The sequence below is a fragment of the Patagioenas fasciata genome, chromosome 4, assembly GCF_037038585.1.
Source record: "Patagioenas fasciata isolate bPatFas1 chromosome 4, bPatFas1.hap1, whole genome shotgun sequence".
In the NCBI taxonomy this organism is placed as follows: domain Eukaryota; kingdom Metazoa; phylum Chordata; class Aves; order Columbiformes; family Columbidae; genus Patagioenas; species Patagioenas fasciata.
In genome coordinates, this window is record NC_092523.1 from 48870262 (window position 1) to 48889095 (window position 18834).

Here is an 18834-nt window from a genome sequence, read left to right on the forward strand (position 1 = left end):
AATCTGTATTTTTAAGACTAAAACTGTGTAGCCAATGGTACGGGAATTTTCAAAGGCATTTTCTCATTAATGTGGTCACAGGTATTTTCATGAATGTTAACTGGAGGGAACAACTAATTTTTATTCAGATAGCAGTTCACAGAGTTGTCACTCCATGGCACAGATATGTTCAGGAAAAATACAGACAATTTCGCATGAACATTAATTAAAAAAAAAAAAAAACAAAAAACCTCTTCACAATGTATTAGGTAATCTTTCCATTTTGTACCCAGAAAGTGATGAAAACATCCTTGTTTGAAGAGGGAACAGTGTTAGCAAAGCTGTTAAACATTCTCTTATCTAAACAAACCCGGTAACAAAGATTGAAACAACAGTATTTATATATGGGATTTTTGCCTTGGTTGCTATTGGCACATAGATATCGTGTCAACTTTACTCTTCCTCCTATCTGCTGTTCTACCTTGCCATCATTTACACTATACTTTAATACAGAATTCAACAGAGCCATTTCAGACAGAAGTAGTAAAAAGCAAAATCTCACCATTTGCAAAAACACATCACTGCTTTTCAATATGAAACTAATAGCCTGTTCAGTTCCCTTTTCATTTCCTTTTGTTCTCCCAAGACTATTTATATATATGACCTTCTACATAAGACCATATCACTTAATAAACAGCTAAAGGTTACTCTGTTTCACTTCAGTGCAACCTTAACCTACTGCAATTATTGCCACGAAACATGTGCAAAGGTCATGAATTGTGATATGAAAGTAAAAGAGATGCAGAAATCCATTATTTTTAGAGAGGACTGCAATATAGAAAAGGAAGTGACAAACACAGTAAACAACCCACAATATAGCTTAATACTGGCAACTGCCTCTGTGGAATATGGTATTTTTTAGGAGGAAAAGAAAGATGTGTCTTCAGCCATCCAAGAGGACTGGTTACTGAATACTGCAAAACGTTAAACTGGTAATGCTAGGACCAAATATAATTCCTGAACTTGTAAAAGGTTACAAAGACTTCACTGAGTAAAAACACCTTCTGTGGCCACCCCACAATTTCTAAATGCCTGTCATATATCAGCTGGCAAGGTTAAGGTGTCCTACAATAGGTTAATGAGCACAACTCAGCTTCTCATGGCTGAGGTGCGAATAATGAGCCTGCAGCAGAATCCAAGATTAAAAAAAACCACCAAATCAAACATTTACTAACTGACACAACACGACTGCTCTCTTGCTGGGTGTACCTAATATGTGTTTGTGTTTAATAACAACAGAACTAAGATCAGTTCCAGGGGAACATTTTGTTCTCCCTTGCAATTCTGAAAACTCGAATCTGATGTATCTATTTACTGTAATGTTATTCACAAATAGAAAAAGTATGGTCTAAAAGAAAAACATGATCTAGCTATGGGAGAAAGCCAGGCTCTCCAGACCTGCATCTCATATTACGGCTGCTTAACCTCAGTCTTAGAAAAGCTAAATTACATTTCTGATCTAAAAATCAAAATACTCACAAGGAAAAATCTTTTTCACACGTGGAATTCAGCAATTTTACTTTTACAAGGAGTATCTGATGTTGCTGTAAATTAGGGAGTCCTGTGTCTCTACATTGTTCTTGTTACCAGTGTAAGATTTCCAGCACAGAGAGAACAGACCCTGTTCTTAATAGTGAAACTGAGATGTTCCCTGCTGGTAATTAAGGTCAAGTGCTGCTGGGATCTGCTGGATAGATCAGATTTTCATATTCAGACAACATACAAAGCGTCTGGCCCCCTGTGTCCCTCGCATCACATACTCCTGTTGCTCTTAGACTGCCCTGAGACCTGCCTATTACAAGTAAGTTTTGGGACACCAGAAATCCTGCAAAGCAGCAACGCTTTTCAAAAATGCACAGGACTTATACTGAAGTCAAAGAGCATTTCACTACCCTCACAATGGGAAAAAGAACTAATTCAGCACTGAGCCCCTCTGAAGCTCCCACCTTGAAAGTACTACAAGTGAAGCTAATGGCAGAGGTCAGCAAAAATTAAACCCCCACAGGCTGAAAAATGTCTTACACCTCATCACTTTGGATCCGTTCTAACTGCCTGCAATGTGTCCTTGATACAAAGACAGCACTGACTGCTAATTTACACAGTGGGAATAACGCTGATCATTTTGTGTAACCTGATTAACTGAATGACAAATTAATGAGAAACAGAACAAACATTGGGGAATCTGAAGAGGAGGAACTGAGAGATTTGTCTTAGTAGAAAACTTCTCATCTTCCTCCTAATCTCCTTTTTTCTCGATCGGTACAGCATAGATGCTCAGAAACAGCTGACTAGAGCATGGGCTCACATGCTTATTTTACTATACCTTGTTTCTTGGTGCTCATTTTAATCTTCCCTTTCAAAAGACACTATTGGACTAAGAGGGACTGCTCCCAAGCGCTAAGTCATGATGTCACTCCTTCTTCTCCAAAAAACCCACCCCACAACAAAAAAACAACAGACAATGAATGAAAAACATTTTAGGTAAAACCTGCAAATACAGACCAGGACACACATATACATTTAGATCTTACTTTCTCTACATTCTGGCTATGTGATATTATCATAGGGCAATGATAGTTTCACTGGGTATTTGTTTAAACAAAAAAATTGTGAGAGAGTAAAAGCAAGGCTCCTAAGCATCTCAACTGCAAAATTTGCCATCTGGGCTCAAAAAATCTATAGTATACTAGAAATACAGACAGTGGGCTAGAGAGACATTTGTTATGTGCCCCTGTTCCCTTTAAACTTGCTAAATCCTAATGTGTTAAAATGAAAACATTGTTGGTGAAATTCTAACTGAAGAAATAGCAGCATAATCATTTATTACTTTATAGAGTTTAGCATTGACATATTTGTGTTAATATTCAGGACTGCATTTAGTAATACCACCAGTGACAGATTGATAATCTTGTGAATGTTTTAATGAACTTCAAGAGCAGAAACATTCTGTTTTAATACTACATATACAGAATTGTTAAGAACAGCAGAACCAGAAGCACTGGAAAAGTATTTCAAAATTACAAAAGGAACTGTTTGGGGATCATCTGATTTTTTTGCTTGCCTTTCTGAATCACAAACTAAACATAACTATTCTCCTCACTCCAGACTGAATCTGCTATAGGTGAAGGATTTGGAGGCTTATAAACTTTCCCCTACAAGTCTCATATTGCTAATTTCCTGTCGGGTCGCATCTTAAAATGTCATTCTGTCTGAATCACTATATACCCTTACTATAAACATGCCCATCTGCTCACTGGCAGACAACTGCAAAGTGAATACTAGCTGAAGAAATACTAAACAGAAAACCAGAGACAGACTTCCACAGGTGCTCCTGCTCCTCATGCACTTTCCACCCATCTTCTCATCTCTCATGTGAACTCACTCCTGCACCTGGGGGCTCCCTGGTCCAGGCAGGAGAAAACTGGCATGACTTGCCCACATAAGGGCTTACTGAGAGAAATGGAAATATTTGTTGAGACCTTCAGAAAGGCTTTTCAAATGAGATCAGTTCCTCCTGATGAGAAAGTCAATCCAGTACTGAAAGCTGACCATTAACATGATGCTAAAATGGTCCTAGACATGAAAGAAGAATAAAGGAAACTATCTAGACCCTGCAGGCATAGCCAGGGCAGCATAAAGTGGATTAGAAGTGGATGCCTTTTTTCCTGACGTAAATGAGGATTGCTCTTGTGTCTGATGAATCTATAACCACGTGGCCAGAACACTGAGGTGGCAGGGAAGGGTGACTTATTTAGGGGGAGCCCACTCAGCCATGGAGTTGCTGAGTTTTCAGCAGTTTCTTCTGGATCTTGTCAAAGGATTAGATCCTCATGCTAAGGCATTTAAGTGAAAACAGCTGAGGAAGGGAAAGAAACATTTATGAGTGAAGATCTTGCTCCAAGCATCTGAGGAAATAATCTGACAAATCATGGCTTTCAGTAGAGATGGAGCTTTACAACTCACTGCAAAGGGAGCAAGGCCGAGTCAAGATAGAGAACTTTTTCACCATCTTACCTTTCCTACCTCTCCCCAGGGATGATGGGCTCAAATCCTACCAAGGGCTGAATGATCTGATATGAGTGTTCAATGAGAAGGAGTAAGCGAGCACTCCACTTCAAAATACTTCCTTCAAAGTCAGCGCTCCAACTCTTCTTGACATAAAAAATGCACTTCGGGGCTTGTTTGGCTGGGTTGGGAACCACACACTTTGCCCACACCAAGCCCCAAAAGATGCAGCTACCTGCAGTGGATTGTTTGGCTCCTTAGAAATCTAACAGCAAGCTTGCAGAACACAGTGCATGCACTTCTGCAGCCATTTAAAGTAGTGTTTTGCCAACTAATCCTCCCAACTGAAGTGGCAGCTGTTGTTAGAAGACAGGAAGTGAAGAGGATAAAAATGCAAGAAGTTAAACACATCCAAAATAAAAGGGTTGTTTTGAAACTATTAGTTTTGGCAAAAACCAGCAAGAGACCAATTTCTGTAGCTCTTCAGGGAGTGAAATGTCCCTGTTCAGAGGTTATCAGAATGCACCTATTGTTATATTCACAATGTTGACATTGTACCTTTACAATTTTACTTGACTTTGTAACTGAATTTTAATTTAATTTTAATGTTACAATGTTCATTTTATAAATACGCTTGCTTTCTCTTCTGCATCAGGTGAACAGAGCTATGTATTCTACTACATAGCAGGAGAAGAACGGTAAAAGCCTTTTGCTTACATCCCAAATATGTACTCAAGACAGCAACAGCATTCTCAGCATGCCAGTGCTTGTGTTCCAGTGCAAACATTTCTGTGCTCCGAACTCACTGGTTCTTAAGACTAAAAGTGCTCTGTCAAGAAGGCAATAGAGGGAATCAGTGGAAAAAAAAATAACCTTGTAACCCTGCACAACTAGGTGTTGTATGTTTTATTTGGAGACAATGCTGAGATAAAAACCATCATATTACTAACTATGACATGTCTCACCTGAAACCAGCAGAAGGTGTAATTCCAGAAATCTCCCAAGATTGAGTCTCACAGTACTTAGTTTGCCTGCCCAGATTTTCCTGGCCACTTGAACTAAATAAAAATCCTCTTCACTGCCTATCTTTGATCATCAAAGAAGCCTAATCACTGTTATTCAAAGGTCCCATTTCATTACAGCTGTAGCAATACAATACTAGCTAGCTACACAACACAACTGCAGCTGCAGTCTCAACAGCACCTTAAGAACTTTGGAATTGAAAGGTCCTCATTCAAAATTACTATTTTTGTGGTTACTGTAGATTTCATAAACCTATTTATTCAAGAAGATGATAAAATTTGCCATAGTGCAACTCAAGACTGACTAATCTTTAACTGGATGAGTTATCACTCAGTTTAGTGACACAAAAATCTATCAGGACTATGCCTAAACACACCAGGAATTTTGTTCCAAAGAAAAACATAAACAACTTTTTATTATAAAACCCTGACACTTGTAATGTGATAAATGCACAGCAGTGCAGATATACTGTCAGAGACTTAATTGTTCACACATAACACTGCCCAATAAAAAAATAGGTATTTATGACCTTGAAAATCTGAAAAATACAACACAGACCAGATAGCTAATCAGAACACTGATTTCTTCACACATTTCTCTCTAACTAGCAGTCTACCGATCAACAGACTGAGATCCTTTCAGACATTCACCACGTTAGGAAATTAAACTGAAGTTTTGTTAAAAGTTTTATGGATTGTAATAATAGCTGGCTGTAAATTAGACCTGTAAACCCCAACAAACTCAATTTGAAATAAAAATCTCAAACCACGTAATTATTTTATGGGAAGGAATTTCTAAATATGTGTTTCTGAAGAAAGTACATGTTATGCTTCCACCTGCTGGCCACCTGCCTGGAAGATTGTATGGGTCTCATTCTAGCAAGTGGAGTGAGCAACTAATGAAGTCCTTACAGGCCCTTCCAGGTCAATTTTCCATTGAAAGAGAAACTGTTCTATGATAAATTTTCTATTTTGGGAAAATTTCTCTTTTTTAACACAGAGGTTTCCCAAGAAAAACTCCCCACCATTATTAAGTATAATCCTACCATACACCTGAGCAATGAGCAAGAGGAAACTTCTCGGTACTGGGAACAGAGCAGGGACTGGAACGCAGCTCACAGAAATTTCTGGCTCCCTTACTTTCCAAATTATGATCCACTGAGAAAGCAAGCTAAGAAATCCCTTTGCCTGGCACAACCTGTCTTTCCCAATGACTGAGTAATCTTTGAAAGAAGAAATATAAGTGGGGTGAAGGTGTTTCTGTGCCTCTTCAGTGCACATACATTGCAAGAACGGCAGGTCAGCTACCAAAAGCCCTACAGAATCACATATCTTTTTCCCATCTCTAAAATTTATTAACTTCTGGGTTCCTTAAAACAGATTTTCTTTGAGCTACTGCTCTCTGTACCTGATTGAAATGGTCTTACTCTTTTTGGAAGTCTATAGCAATGTGAATTTCCCCTTCCTATGACCAACATGGTAGACAAGATGCAACTTGCTCCACTCAATCCGTTTTTCCTTTCCAATACACTTCTCAAAGGAGCTTGATGCTTTCATGACTTTATCTGAATGATCCACATATTCTTGTTTTAATTTTAAATGAGCAGTACTTCCTGCTCTTAAAAATTCATTTATTTTATGGCCAAAGTGTGAGAAAATCTTAAGATATCCAGACCACGAAGTGTCAGGAGTCATACATATTTGGGAAGACTGTACGCATGACTGAGCACATGAGAGACGGTACATTCCCATATTGGGATGGCATAAGCCACCCTCTTTCTGGGTATTTGCTCAAAATGAATTATTTCAGGTTGATGTTGATTTCAACAAATACCATTATGAGTGAATGATGTGATGCAACAGACCCATATGCCATCTCAAGAGCAACCAAAGACTGCAGGCAGAAATCATATTCTCCCAATAACTTTAGACACTAAAGGTAGGTTCCTGTTCTTCCAGTTGAGATTTCAGCACCAAAGTAAGTGCCTGAAGCCACGAAGAGAGATAAGAAAAAGCACGGCTAATTTTGTAATGCAGTAAGCTGGAAAGGCATAGTAGAGAGAAATGCATTGTTCAATGTTGTACTTTTTGACGTCTTCCGTTATGTTTTTTTTTAAACCACTGTCACTGGCTTTCAAATCTTGATCCAAGTTAGTCCTTTTGCAAATCTGTGACATTCTTCCCCCTGTGTAAGAAATTTCATGCTTATAGGTGCTCTTTCCAAAGTCTTAATCAAGAAACACCTGGATCAGCACCAATGGCTTTGACCATCATTAAGTTACTCTCTTAACACAATGTAAAACCTAATTTATTCCTATAAGTACCTCCATCCCCATTTTGGGAACCTTACCTTTTGGGTACAGCTAAGAGCAGCATTCCAACCAAAAGGAGGCATTAATGCTTGCCTAGGAAAAGTGTCTCAATAAGCCCCAGCCCCACACTACACACCCAGGAGAAATCATAAGGAAAGTCACATTACCACAAGCACTTTACTAACCCAGAGGAAAAGCTACCTCCACACTCAGTAACATAAAAGAAGGGATGGCAAAGAAATACAGACTGTGTGCATGTGTGCACAGCAACTGAAGATGATTGAAGGTCATTTATCCAGAGTGCTGCAGCTTTTGCAGTTCACTACAGACTGCCAGCCTTTTCTCTGGAGTGGGAATGAAGGGCTAGAAGATGTGAATACAAGAAGAACAGTGGGACAAGGCTGTGGGAATTCAGGAGGAAAATGTAAACATGGAAAACTGAGAAAGGGGAGAGAGTGAAGGCAATCATGGGAAAGGTGGCAGTGCAGTGACTAAAGGTGCAACACTGGCAATGAAGTGAGTGACTTGTGGGAGGAGATAACAGAAATATCACAGAAGGAAGTGAGCAAGGTCATCTAAATCTTCCCTCCTCACCCTCCTGATGCTTGCAATGGAAAAGCAAAAAGAGCCATTTAGATAAATGTGGCTGGGTTTGGTAGAGGGCAGGTCCTCATTTCCCTCCTTTTTCTTGCTGCCTGCTCCCCCATTCCACCATGGTTCATGTTTGAGTGCAGCACTCTTAAAACCAGAGGGCCCCAGTTCATAGGAGCTTTGTCATGAGCATTCTACATTTTTCACTCCTTCCAACAGGATGACTTGGCAAATCTCTCTCCAGTTACCTGTAGATATGAATTCATCAATAGCTTTTCAAGAAGCAGTAACTTTGCTTACAAATGGCCTGCTGTGTTCTGGACACTGTGAACCAGGTCATGCAAAATACTTCTCTGATGCATTTGTTCTTTTATGACACAGATCAGATGGCTCCTACTGCATGCAAGAGTTCAAGCATTAGAAAACTGGCAATTTCTTTAGTGAGTCTCATAAGTAGGAAAGTTTATCATCACTGACATACACTATAAATAACCACCATGTCAGAAAACTTGAAAGCTTCCTCCAATTATTCTGCCTCCTCCGCTAAAAATTAAATGTTTTTAAAGATACTTTTCCTACGTATTCCTATATATACTAAAAAACTGTGAGTAGCTAATAAAGAATAAAGATGTTTAATAGAATCAACTTTCCAATGAGTAATGAAAATCAACCTATCAGTAGAATTGATTTGTAAACTGTATACCAATCTAGAACATAAAACATTATTATAACAGTGCCTGACTCCCACTTAGCTAAAAGATTCCTGAATTGAAGCCTGCAATAAGCCTGCATTATGGATTTGCTATAACATAATAAAATATTAGAGATACTCACCTTTACCAAAATAATTCTTGCTAACTCTTCACATACAGGCTTTTCTTCATCCTTCTTCAAACCTTCCAATTCAAACAAGGTATTGTAATTTTCCAGCATTTTTGTCATTATCTTGTTGCAGATCTCCTGTTCTTTCATACCTTCAAATCCAGAGGGCACACTACAATTGAACAGAACACAAAGTGGAACATTATAGATCCTCAGCATATTAACACAAAAGTTCCTGCACAGAACCTCTAACATTTAGTTGTGGGTAAAGTCTGGCTAGCAGGCACAGGAAACTTTGTCTTGGAAAGGGGGATTGCATCTATGGTGGTAACAACTATTACAGTTTGTTTGCAATTTTTCTCACTCATATTAAATACTGTATCTGTTGGTCAAACTATCTACTCCACAGAATCTAGGTAGAGACCAAATTGAGACAACCACTCAATAAGATACCACCCACTTTGCCAAAAGTTGGGTTCATGACTGCAACACACAGTATCAGGCATGTAAATGCTCTGAACTGTTAATGGGAAGAGTCAGACTGCTCAAAAATGTGGTTTCATAGAATCACAGAATGTCCTGAGTTAGAAGGGACCCACAAGGATCATCGAGTCCAACCCCACAGTTCAGACCATGTGTCTGAGGGTGTTGTCCAGTCTCTTCTTGAACACTTGGGGTCATGACACCTCCTTGGGGAGCCTGTTCCAGTGCTCCACCACCCTCTGGGTGAAGAACCTTTTCCTAATGTATAGCCTAAACTTCTCCTGGCACATCTTCCTGCCATTCCCTCAGGTTTGCAATGACCTCAAAGCTATACAAGATCAACCAAAAAGTTAAGAAAACTCAGGTGCTGTGCAGAACACTAAAAGTTAAGCAAGATCTTCGCATCTTCAAGTAACCCAACACTGTACACCAGATTTCTTAATCTGATTTTTGAGTTGCCTTTTCTTTTGAAAGTAAACTCGTAACTCACAAGGTTTTTTAAAACATGGAAATGGAGACTGCCTTCTGCAGAACAGCCTAAAAGATTAATGTAAAAAGTGGTTTCTAACCTCCACTACATACCTGATGCCCAAAACTGACTTAAATTCTGTTTTTATGCAAAAGTAAGGTCTCTGAAGAACCTTCTTCAGTATTTAAAATACTTCTCCAATCAGCCACTGTTTGCCATTGTACAGCACTTCCAGCAGATGCACTCTCCTCTCAATAACCCACAAAGTGGCTGCATGGATGTGAATTTTCTAAGGACTTTATAAAGTGACAGACTGCAGACCAGGAGGTACAGAAAACACAAGAGAGATTTAAAGGGAAGAAGCAGGGGAGCGAAAACCAGAAACGAAAAAAAGTTTCAAGCATTTTTTGGCTGAGGACAACTAGTGACTGTACAAGAGGAAAAAAAACAACCCAATTCTCATACAGTTAAACAAATGCCATCTGAGCTATTTTACAGGGACGTAACTCTGAAGCAAACCATTATTTACTATAACCAGCAAAGTAAAATTGACAAATAACTATCTACTGTAAATCTGTAACTGTAGTTAATTTGGGCCAGATGTGCATTTCAATAAGAAGGCTCTGAAAGCAGATGCTCACAGACATTTGCTTTCAAAAAGTGCCTTCTTGTAGGGGCTGCATGCCATTGATCTTTCTCAATATTCTTCTCTGTGCAGTACATCTCAACGTCAACAGGGATCCCACTGCAACAGAACACATCTTTGTAAACTCCAGAGGAGAATATTTACTGCTATCATTTCAAAATTCATGAGTCCCAGGACATGAAGTTTAAAGGAACTGGATTATTTTACACTGCAGAACATTGCCACCTGTAATATGTGTCAGTCTCCGCTGCCTTAAATAAATCCATTGATTTCAATAGTGTGGAACTTGGCCTCAGGCAAAATAAAGAAAAAATGGGACAACTTCTGTTGATGCATACTTGGGCCAATATACTTTAAAGAATGTCCCATATTCACTAAAAGATAGTAACTGGTCTGAACAGAAGAAAAGTGTATGCATGCAATAGGGCCATACAACCATCCTGATTTGAGGATCCTCTTCCCATGCTAAATGATGTTGGCTAAATGAGTCAGCAGAGTGCAGAGCTTGCTTGATAATTCAGGTAAATCCTGACTGTTCCTGATGTGTTTCTCTAAAACAGGTACTACTTAAACAGGCCTGACACCCCTATGAACCTCATTCCTAGGAAATGGACTGAAAAGGTACTAGAGCAAGTTCAAGTCAAAATAAAGACTCCAGATAACTTCATGACTTTTAGAGCAGAACCCTGACTTAAACTCTCTCTGCTGGGAACTAGAGCCAACACCTCCCTTCTGGCAACAGCTAACACCAACAAATTCTTCCTGGTTGAAAAACAGCTCAGTGTATGAAGTTTCCACAAGGCACACAAACAGTATTGAATTTCTGCACAATGCCATGGCTTTCTTGTCTTCCTCCCCCCCACATAGTGAGTGAAACTTTATTAAGGCAAATCTGTGAAAAGTCCAACACTCTGAACAGTTCTGTACGTGTACGGCAAGATGCATATGCGCAACACTTTGTGATATGCAGATGCAGAGCATAAGGCTAAAGCTTGTGGTAATCAAGCAGAGCAGCACAAATTATTTTATTTTAATGGCCGTGTGACATACTTTAACCATTGCCATCTCTCCGCCACTTGAACAGGCATGTTTTACGAAGTTTCTCATTTACTTTTTCCTTTATTTGGTGTTATTACACCTCCATCATGGCAAGGACTGTTATATTCTTTGGTGACCTTTTTCTTGCACTAAATCAGCATGCATATATTCATATCAGCACACAGTTCAGATTAAAAGCACATATCGCCCTGCGTATTTATACAATTTTAAACCCATCTGTTGCCACACTGCATGATCCACCAGTCTGACTAGACTTCTCTGAAAATGTGTGTAAAAAAAGAATATCTTACTTCAGCTTTTCTTAGTCTGAAAAGCCGTAATATCAACAAATTTCACTTCAGCTCACTAGAGAAACCCAGTCCTATGAGAAAGTATTCTCTCACACTACCACTTTCACGATCCACACCCTACTCCATGGAAATTTTTCATGTTCTTTTGAGAATACCCTGTTAAAACATTACAGTAAAACTGTGTTCACAGTCATGATTCCTTTATGTCTAATTTGCATGTTAATTAGGCACTATAACTGTGTTGCTTTTAGAGTTAGACACACATCTTACTCCAGTTACAAAATCCTCAACAGGAGGATTTGATCCCCTTATAGTCAGATATGTATGAACTACTTCAGTATCAGCACCAGAAATGGCAGCACAACATCAGTTTCACTACCAGAAACACATTTTTTATAAGGGAGTAGTAAACCTGTAATTTCTGTGGTCATTTCTGGGAGAAAAAATGTTGATGGGTTCAGCTCTATTTTAGAGATTTCAGCTAGAAAACTCTGAGTTCTCGCAGTAGCTTGCAAAGGCATGAACAGATACATAGCACAGGCAGTGACAGAAGCAAACGCTCTAGTCTCCCCCTTTAGATTCCTCAGACACCCTGTCTTTCTGAGACAGATGCTCAGAGTGACCTGTGCACAAAGTACAGCAGCTCCACATTAAGTATTTGGAAAAAATGTAGTTTGTTTAAATGAGGCACCAGCATTAACAGCATTTATCTCAGTCAAGTAGGGCTGAGGGCAAAGGTGCATTAGCATCACGAGTTTTACAGGATATTTAGAAGCCACTTTAAAGCAGAAAAAGCAGTAGTTCTCAAAGCTGAAACTTTACTTGGGAATAGGATAAAGTTGTCAGCCCTTCATTGCAAAATATGAAACCCAACAGTATTTCACACTTCTGCACAATGTTGCACCAGCTTGCCTGGCCCACCCACCACAGCTGCCTGCCTCTCACATCCACGCAGTCCAGTGCTCACTTGTTCTTTCTGTTCCACCAGATCACTTTAAGCCAAGAGTGTGCCTGCTTCCATAGGGATGCTTAATGAAGCTAGTTTCAAATGGGTTAAACCACATCAAAGCCCTGTGTCACAACTCTTACTCAGAACTGAAATGACCATAACTCATTATGAAGGAAGTACTTACATTTCATGTGTTAAAGAATTTTCCTCAGGGTCCCTGTAAACAAGCTCTAACAGGTTAAATGTGATGAGCTGGACCAAGATCACTGAACCGACATCTCCAGGCAACAACTACTGACAGCTCCCTGTCACAACTGAGAACCAGCAATTTCCATGTGAAACACTGCATCTCATTACAAATTCCCAACAGTGTTCGACGCCACCCTGTCTGAGATGAAGAATGCACATTATCATTTCCTTAAGTGGCTTTGCAGAAATATGGAATGACAGCACCGTAATCCCAATTTAAAACCACTGCGGTCTATATGCTCTCTCTTGTCTGACTGCTATTTTTGCTATTTGTACAGTACTTTTTGTACAGGAGCACCATAAAGTCACCTTACCATTCTCCTAGGGGATCCTGCGAAGAATGAAAGGACTCAGAGGACAGGATTTTTCGTTTCTCCAGCCTTTGCAAAACATTTTCATTTGTACCTCAGATGCCTATAAGCCCCTCAACAAGCACAAATGAAGGTTTTGAGAGCAGAGCTGCAGTAATCTGAAGAGGTTAGACTTCAGGCAGTCTGCTCTGTCCCTCTGGACAGATGTTACTATGTCTATAACAGATGTAACCTCATGGCCACAACTCGGCCCTGTACTTCAGCTGATGAAAGTCTTAACATACTGGACCACAAACTGGTGCAGCTGAAAACAGGCTCATATTTGTGCCTGTAGACTCTGAAATATCTACAGCTACCTTACATACAATCTACATTTTCTCCATACCTAAAGACAACCTACCTTTTCTCTATACCTAATACTTTTTTGTATAACCCTTCTACTATGTAGTCATCATACAGAAATAACTGCATCTAACTCTAGCATTTTAACTGGATGCCTGCATTTGCCAGCCACTTTTAGGGAGATGAAGCAATCCCTCAAAAGTTGGAATGAAACTAAGTCAGGCTAGTGAGGGCTTGAAAGATGGAGACCACACACAGATCACTCTCTGAGAGCTGCAAAAGGATCCTCTGCTTACTCTGTAACTGGCAGACCTTTTACCATCCCAACCAAAGGACAGGATTAGTGCAGCAGCCCCTCTAATTCCCAGCTCCAAGAGAGCAGAGAGGAGAAGAGAAAACCCAGCTGGTTCTCTCTTTCCTCTTCAGCACAAGTTGTGAATCCTGAGTAGAGCCACAGAACATGCCATAACTGAGGCTACTGCCTTACAGGAGCTGAAATTCAGGTCAACAGACAAGAACTTCCTCCAAGGATAACCACACTGCAAGTGTTAATACTCCACACAGATCAGCCCAAAGACAACTATTTTTGCTCCTATACCTTCATGCTCATTGTTCCTCAAAGGCTGCATATCTTTGTATACTTGACCTTTGGCTTCCATTACAATAAATCCGAACAATCCAAGTTAGAAGAAAATAGTGCACTAAATTTCAAACCATCGTATTTTCCTTTTTTGAGCTGTTTGACCTTGCCCTTTACATTTTCCTATGTCTTACATCACACTTCATTACAAGAAACACAGCCATTTCTCCCCTCTTCTACTCATTAGAAATACAGAAAGCACATGATAACCTTTCATTAGAAAAGCACCAGTGCAGTTTGTCCAACAGCAAGTAAGGAAGCAGGGGAAGTAGTGGATAAGATAAAAGTAATAAGGGTTGAAAGTTTAGGAGATGAGATAAACTACTGAGAACATGACAAAGAAAAATAGAATGAGATTAAGAGAATTAAGATGAAGTCTTAATGGCTGGAAAATGGCCAAACGACGACATTTGTTCAATGGCTTCAGTTATGGAGTAAAAGATAATATACTTAAATAGCTAAAATGTCACTAAAAATACCTTGCAGAAAGCAATCCTTCACTATCAGCAGATGGGCTTTATCTTCTCTGACGCTGTGCACTGGCTGCACAGACTCTGATTTTAGACATGAGTGTGAATTTCTGACAGAAAAATCCCAGATCTTCCTGTTTCAGCAGTGTAACTGCTGGCAAGTTGGATGCTAAGCCTTCTTTTCTTCTCCCATAGAAACACCCCATACGGCACCCTGAACAAACAACACAACGCTTCAACCATCTGCTGACATCTAATTTCTGCAGCTAGTCTCTCGAGGGGCTGCCTTCAGCCAGTAGTGAGTCCTTGCCAAGCAGGCTTCAGGCTGCCTTACTCTCAGAGCTCTGAACTGCATACTGAGGATCTCTCTCTGGCTGCTTGACCAAGCTGACTAAGCCAAGCGCTGGAAATTTTTTTTCATCCTCCTATCAAATCTTTGTTGATACAAATGGTCACAGTTCCAGTAATTTAAGACTGCATCCATTAACATGTGAGAAAAGGGTATTTGAACTGTTGCTCACAATCTTTGTGTTTGGACCACAATCCTGAACTACCTTGAAAAGATCAAGATCTGATGAAACATAGCTGAATTACCAGATGGTGAAACTTAGCTTAAATAAACACCTTCATCCATAATTCCGACATATTTGGGTCTTCTGAAAAACACATTAGCAATTTGTTAAGTGTCAAGCCTTGCTTTCATTGCCTCTTTTGCATATGAGCATTTATTTCAATGTGTGTCATGAACACAGGGCTGGCTGCATTCATACGTGGCCACAAGGGCCCTTGTGTTTAAATCTCCAGTGAACTCCACCTTTCTCAGTCTTCTGCCACAGAATTACACAGTTTACCCCTCCTATACATGGACCCTATACATTACAAAAATGGTTACATCTCTTCTATGTCATCTTAGGAGCAAAGAACAGTTGATGCAACAACTACACAGCTTTTAAGAAGAACACTTCGGTTTAATCTTAGGAGTGCCAACTGCAATTCCGAATTGCAACTCTCTGCATTCTACACCAAAAAGTATGCAGAGCTCATTTTTAAACTTTCCTGAACAAAGTAATGAATAAACTAAAAACTATTCTAATAGCCACTTGGGAGTTTGAGTCATAGAGATTTAGCCATGGGAGTCAGATACTTCTGATCTATTTTGTATGTTCTTAACCCCACTGATACATTTAGACAGAAATTCCCAAACTGCCCATACAAACACAACCTTTAAAAATTGCTTTGCTTTTCATTGTCAGAAATTTGAAGTATTGTGCTTCCACTAACTCTCATATTCATGAATCCCTGCATGTACTGCTGTCTTTTGAGTTTTCTTTCTTTTGGAAAGGAAGACAATTCTTCTCAAAATATGCTTTATCTTTTTGCATTAACACAGCAAATGCTTTAATCCTGACATGTTCACCTTCATCACCCACAAGTAACATCTTAAGACGAGGCAGCAGTGTAGTCACAAGGACAAGCTTTGGTCTAAATGTCTCATCTCTGTGTGTTCCTTCCCTAATCAATGGAAAAAGACATGCTCCTTTAAAAAGAGAGCAGGCAGCATCTATCCTAGGTATCCGGAACTCGCTCAAAACAAGGAACTTTATTTCTTTTTCTCTTTAAAGAAGCCTCCTTCTTTCCACTGGCTACAGAGGAAGCCTAGGGAGGTAGTTTCATCAGGCAGCTAATTTAACCTAAGTCTCATTAGGGAACTCACAGAATCACAGAATGTTAGATATTGGAAGGGACCTCCAATCCCCCTGCCGGAGCAGGAACACCTAGATGAGGTTACACAGGAATGTGTCCAGGCGGGTTTTGAATGTCTCCAGAGTAGGAGACTCCACAACCCCCATGGGCAGCCTGTTCCAGTGTTCTGTTACCCTCACTGAGAAGAAGTTTCTTCTCATATTTAAGTGGAACCTCCTGTGTTCCAGTTTGTATCCATTGCCCCTTGTCTTATCATTAGTTGTCACCAAGAACAGCCTGGCTCCATCCTCATGACACTCACCCTTTATATATTTATGAACATTAATGAGGTCACCCCTCAGTCTCCTCCAAGCTAGAGACCCAGCTCCCTCAGCCTTTGCTCATAAGGGAGATGCTCCACTCCCTTAAGCATCTTTGTGGCTCTGTGCTGGACTCTCTCCAGCAGTTCCCTGTCCTTCTCGAACTGAGAGGCCCAGAACTGGACACAATATTCCAGCTGTGGTCTCACCAGGGCAGAGTAGAGGGGGAGGAGAAGCTCTCTCGACCTACTAACCACCCTGGTCACAAGGGCACAGTGCTGGCTCATGGTCATTCTACTGTCCACCAGAATCCCCAGGTCCCTTTCCCCTACACTGCTCTCCAACAGGTCATTCCCCAACTTATACTGGAACCTGGGGTTGCTCCTGCACAGATCTAAGATTCTACACTTGCCCTTGCTATATTTCATTACATTTTTCCCCACCCAACTCTCCAGCCTGTCCAGGTCTCGCTGGATGGCAGCACAGTCTTCTGGTGTCTCAGCCACTCCTCCCAGCTTGGTGTCATCAGCAAACTTGCCGACAGTGCACTCTATTCCCTCATCCAAGTTGTTGATGAACATATTGTATAGTACTGGTGCCAGCATCGACCCTTGAGGCACTCCAACTAGATTCTGCCCCATTGACCATGACTCTCTGGTTTCTTTCCTTCAGCCAGTTCCCAGTCCACCTCACTACTCAATCATCCAGACCACACTTTCTCAGTTTAGCTGCGAGGATGCTGTGTGAGACTGTCTCAAATGCTTTACTTAAATCAAGATAGACCACATTCACTGCTTTACCATCATCTACCCACCTGGTTATGTCCTCATAAAAGTCTATGAAGGTGGTCAGGCATGACTTCCCCTTGGTGAAGCCATGCTGACTGCCCCTAATGACCCTCTTATACTTCATATGCCTTGAGATGGCACCAAGGATAAGTTGTTCCATCACTTTCCCAGGGATGGAGGTGAGGTTGACCGGTCTACAGTTACTCAGGTCCTCCTTCCTGCCCTTTTCAAAGACTGGAGTGACATTTGCTTTCCTCCAGTCCTCAGGCACCTCTCTCGTTTCCCAAGACGTAGCAAAGATGATGGAGAAGTGGCCTAGTAGCGACTTCAGCCAGCTGCCTCAGCACCCATGGGTGCATCCCATCTGGACCCATGAATTTATGGATGTCCAGATTGCTTAATTGGTCCCTAACCCAGTCCTCATCAACTAATGCAAACTCCTCCATTGTCCTGACTTCCTCTGAGGCCTCAGGGGTATGGGGCTCCTCATGACAGCCGCTGGTAGCATACACAGAGACCAAGAAGGCATTCAGTAACTTTGCCTTCTCTGTATCTTCTGTCACCAGGGCACCCATCTCACTCATCAGTGGACCTACACTGCCTCTACTCTTAGTTTTATCTACCATATATTCGAAGAAGCTCTTTCTGTTGTCCTTGACCCCTCTTGCTAGGTTTAACTCTAAGCAGGCCTTAGCTTTCCTAGTTGCCTCCCTACATCCTTTGACAACAGCCTTATATTCTTCCCAAGTGGCCAGCCCCACCTTCCATGATCTGTAGACTCTCCTCTTCCATTTGAGTTTGCCCAGCAGTTCCCTGTTTAACCACACAGGTTTCCTGGCTCCCTTCCTTGACTTCCTATATGTCGGGATGCTCTGATCTTGAGGTTGGTAGAAGCAGTTCCTGAATGCTAACCAAATACCTTGGGCCCCTTTACCTTCAAGTACCCTTGCCCAAGGCCAAAGTTGGCTCTATTGAAGTCCACGGTTGCGATTCTGCTTGCTATTCTGTTCCTGCCACACGAGATCCTGAACTCCACCTTTTCATGGTCACTGCAACCAAGGCAGCCCTCAACCTTTACTGCTTCAGCCAGACCCTCCCTGTTAGTGAGGATGAGATCCAGCAGTGCTCCTCTCCTAGTTGGTTCATCCACCATTTGCATCAGAAAGTTATAATCAATGCACTGGAGGAACCTCCTGGACTGTGGACTGCTGGCTGAGTAGTCCTTCCAGCAAACATCAGGGTTAGTTAAAATGCCCCACAGAAACCAGGGCCTGTGACTGTAAGGCTGCTCTCAGCTGCCTGTAGAAGGCCTCATCAACTTCCTCACCCTGATCTGGTGGCCTG

At 40.9% G+C, this 18834-nt stretch overlaps 1 protein-coding gene across 8 annotated transcripts in view; it reads right to left on the reverse strand.

Moving 5' to 3' along the window:
- The window catches only part of FAM13A (family with sequence similarity 13 member A), a 141653-nt gene that overhangs the window by 105592 nt on the left and 17227 nt on the right, over positions 1-18834 (reverse strand). For all 8 annotated transcript variants that reach the window (XM_071807816.1, XM_065837401.2, XM_071807817.1 and 5 more), the window contains one exon: positions 8804-8963. In XM_071807816.1, the coding sequence (XP_071663917.1) occupies positions 8804-8963 (160 nt within the window). The remainder of the gene's footprint in view (positions 1-8803; positions 8964-18834) is intronic.